Source organism: Drosophila willistoni (assembly GCF_018902025.1).
Source record: "Drosophila willistoni isolate 14030-0811.24 chromosome XL unlocalized genomic scaffold, UCI_dwil_1.1 Seg142, whole genome shotgun sequence".
Lineage (NCBI taxonomy): Eukaryota > Metazoa > Arthropoda > Insecta > Diptera > Drosophilidae > Drosophila > Drosophila willistoni.
Genome location: NW_025814053.1, coordinates 8,972,501 through 8,976,892, shown reverse-complemented (window position 1 = coordinate 8,976,892; position 4,392 = coordinate 8,972,501). Strand labels below are relative to the sequence as shown.

General features: G+C 33.6%; 1 protein-coding gene across 1 annotated transcript in view; it reads left to right on the top strand.

Annotated features, from left to right (window-relative positions):
* The first annotated feature begins 3,780 nt into the window (after nt 1-3,780).
* LOC6644869 overlaps nt 3,781-4,392 on the top strand; it is a 655-nt gene continuing 43 nt past the window's right edge. The window contains exon 1 of the mRNA XM_015177922.3: nt 3,781-4,392. This exon is cut by the window's right edge and continues 43 nt beyond it. Coding sequence (XP_015033408.3) covers nt 3,787-4,185 — 399 coding nt within the window. The 5' untranslated portion in view covers nt 3,781-3,786 and the 3' untranslated portion in view covers nt 4,186-4,392.

Below are 4,392 nucleotides of genomic sequence, written 5' to 3'. Positions count from 1 at the left end.
TGTTTTTTTTTTTTTGCGTATTGCTGCTTTTTGATTAACATATTTCTTTTATCTGAACGGAAGCCAGACAAGCGACACACTGGAATACTCACTGAAGGACCATATCCTGTGGTTTTCCTTGCTTTCAAGTACATACATATGTACCTCTCCATCTCTATATACATAGATACATATATACTTATGTATGTAGAAGTTAGCCAAGTGGCAAGAGGAAAGCATGAGGGGGTGGGGGATGGGAAACGGTGTTCTAATGCCTTTGTGTTCACATGAATAAAATTATTAAAGTTATGAGAGAATATTCCAAAACATTTTTGACATGACAAAAATAAACAAAACAAAAAATAAATCGTCCAATTTGTGTCAAGTCACACCGACATTTATATACTCTGTATTTTGTACGAATTACAAATTAATAACTACAAAACTAAACAAGTAATTAGCTTCAGTTGTACTTTATTGAATTGTCTTTTTGACCCCACAAAATGTATTAAAGAAAATTATCGTATGGCCTTATATACCCTACAATGAATAAACAAAATGAACAAAACTGTATTGAATTTGGTTTCGCTCCAAAAGTGCTGCTTTAAGAAAAGAACTTTTTTAATTAAATGGCAAAATGAAAAGGAAAAAACCAAGGCAAACCAAACAAAATAAATTAATAAATAAAAGAATACATATAGAAAACATGCGAGAGACATAAGCAGCAAAACATGAAAAGCACCTCACAGACAAAATGCCTTATTGGTCATCGATAAGTTGCAGATACATATCTATTTTTTTTCTTTTTTTTTAATTTTCCTTGTGACTTCTCACCTGTCGGCTTGTGTTTCTTTCTTTCTTAGATTTTTTATTGCCTCTCGTTTTCGTATGGTATCTACTTTCTGTGCTCTTCATTTAACTTCATTTCCGGCAATGAAATTAAAACGCTTTGCATGATTTGGGTTTTTTTTTGGTTGTGCCAAAGCTTGACATTTCTTTCTTGAAGTTTTCTATTTTTTTTTTTGTTTTTTAAATGGCTTGGCGGTTTGCCCAATCCCAATTTCAAAGCTACATAGCTTTGCAGCCAATCGCATCGAATACAAGTGTTTTAGCCATTCCATATTTCATCAAAGTGTTTTAACAACTACTTTACTTTACTTGGGTATGAGATTTATGCAAAATGTACGTATAAAAATTTAGGTTTATTCCTTCATTTGGGGTATATACTTCAATTGCCATCAGGATTTACAATCATTGTCATAAATAAAAGTCCCATTCGCCCATTCTTAAAAGTAGATTTTATTCGTTAAGGACTTGGACTGCTCATCATTAAAATGTATGTACATACATAAACAACTATGTAAGTATGTACATATGTATGTACATATGTACACACATTTATATGTACATATAAATATTATAGTAGATATTTTATGGACATCAATAATTTCGCAACATTTACGCTTTAATATTGTTTTTTATTATTTTTATAAGTTGAAATTTAAGTACTAACTCACATATGTACGAGGGGTGATCGAGTAGAATTTCCCGCAATGTATTTTATTGCATACACATTTGTTTTTTAATTTTGAACAAGAAATAAAATTTTTAGACTCTCTTATTATATAAACGGATGTTACCTACCCGCCGATTGAATAGTCAGAAGGAAACTCATGAAGGAAACTTATGAACGATTATTTCAAAAATTATTTCGATGACCTGCAAGGGTATAAAATATTCGGGACATTAATGTTACCTGCAAGAATCTTCATTGACTTAAGCCGTTTATTCCTCATTGGGTTCGATGACGATGGAAATGATGGTGGAAATCGCGTTGCTTGGGAAATTTTCACAAAATTAGCTTGCCAGCTGTTTCCTTTGGCACACGAAAAGAAGTACATACATTTGAGTGCTGTTTGTTGTTGTTATTATTATTGTGTATTATTATTATTATTATGATTATTGTTATGGGTTTTTGCATTTTAAAACAAATGAGGCCTCAGTACATATGTATATGCATATGTATGTATGTATGTATGCATGAGTGTGTGTGTGTGCGCGCGTTTGTTGAAAATTACCCCACCAATGTTTGAAGCTGGTTTTTGTATTTTTATGTTTATTTAACTGCCTGTCCGTCGCCCATCAATTTTACTTACTTACTTACTTTTTGTAGAACCCTGCCATCCAATGATGGGTCTCTAAAAACCGTCGCTCGGGCACATAAAAATACAATTTTCGCATAAATTCCACGCTAAACATTTTTCATGATGTTCTTTGTTTCTTTGTTCTTTTGTTGTATTTTGGCCGTTTGTTTTACTCTTTCCTTTTGTTTTGTACTTTCTCTATTTTTTTATATTTTTCCAGCTACATCCTCTATGAAGCAGTTTTAGAAGTTCCTACATTACAAAATACTTTTCACTAGTGTCTAATTACAAGTATGGATTTCAGGTTCTTCAGCCAACAAAATTACACTCACTTTATCTATTATAGCAAATCGGACATATTTCTACATATAGCCACCTTTTTTCATTTACCAATTACCAAGCACGAAATTTGAATGAACGTTAGGAGATTGAAATTAACTTGCAAGCACAATAGTGTTACATATACCGAGAACGAGCAAGACATTTGAACAGTACCTAGTCCTCGGTTCGGTTTTCGGTATTTGCTTCTCGATATGCTCGGATTTGCTTTACCGGATTTTTCGGTATGCCCTGCTCGTTTAAACTCATTCGTTCGTTTGAGATGCTTGATATACTCGATTTACAAATACGAGTAAGTGTAAAAACGAGTTCCGAAAGTGTAGAGGGATTTCGTTTTGCGTTTCGAATGTACTCGTCCAGATCTCTATTACATATGTATGTATGTATATATATATTTTAATTTATCAACAACTGTCAATTGTTGCCTACTTTTAGGCACAGATGTTTTGAAAATGCGAATGCGAATACAAGGCATACGAACAGGTTATCGCATTTCTATCGACAACTTCAAATGTTAATCGAATATTGCCCTTTTAGAGGGTATGCTGAAATTGTTTTATATTGTACCCATGTATACTTTTGATCAGTCGTTTTGAAAAAACGCTTACCTCTCAATTCAAAAATGGTCCAGATCAGACCATAATTATATATGTATATGTGTATGTAGCTATGGGAACATTCCATCGAAATTCAATCATTTAGAAATTTGTTATTGTTATACATCACATCTTAATGTTTTAGTTAGAGCGGAAAAATCAGACTCATGTAATAGTCTATATTGAAAGTGGGAAAACCAAAGGAAAACCAATAAATTGGAAAAGAAAGAGACAGAATAGCTGTGTGATAAATATATACCTACATATATTGATACTGTATATTGATGAATGAAGATATTAAGTGGAAACGAAATAATTAAATTAATAAATCTTAATTAATTATTAAGACACTAGTAAATAATTTCGGTTTGCATAAGTAGTAAAATATAAATTACATATGTATGTATATTGACTTATCTTTCTGTATTTGATGTTCGTCTAAGCTCTGAGAATCATTAAAAGTTGACATGATAAAGCATTCAAACTTTTTTTCATACATACATAAATATATATTTATATGTATAAGTATTCATGCTTAAATATCATACAGCTGAGAGTTGAGAAATCCAACCGAGGGGATACATTTGCGATTAGCTCATTGCTAATCGACCTTGAGAGCAGCTGATAAGGCAGTAAGCTAGAGAATTAGAACTACGCACTGCCAGAGCTTGTGAAGCATTGATTGTGATGCGAAAGTTATGGTAGCAGTTCTATTCCAGACGTCCAAGATGAAACGGCTAATAAATCAAACGCTGTTCTGTTTTATTCTAATGCTCATTCTGGGATTGAGTCAAGCTAAAAGTGTAGGACAGCATCGTCGAGAAGCAAATGCAGCTCCAGAGCCTGCACCGGTTCCTGCACCAGTTCCTACACCAGAAGCTGCAGCACCACTAGGACAGTCGTCCGATTTGGATACTTTTCACTCAGGGGAATCGAATGAGGATGAAACTGAAGCCACCACATTGGGCATTGTGTCGATCAAATCTCGAGTAATTGCCAAGGATCGGGCATTATGTCAGCAACTGTCTCGTTATCATCCCCATTATCCCAAGTGTCATGACTACTGCAAGCGTTTGGATCACTGGATAGGTCAGTGCTGGAATGAGAGCTGTCATTGTGTTTCATAGAACTGGATTATACCTGTGTCTGTTTCTTCCTCTCTGTCTCTCTTCCTTGGACTAATCTTCCGGCTTTGCTTTATTAAATTTGCAAAATGCTTTTAAAAGTCAGTGTTCTCTTCATTTCCGATTTAAAACTAATTAGCAAGTTTAGTGCCCATTCAGCTCATACAGGAAGCAGCATTAAACCTTATTAATTTCTAATCAAATTGCTAA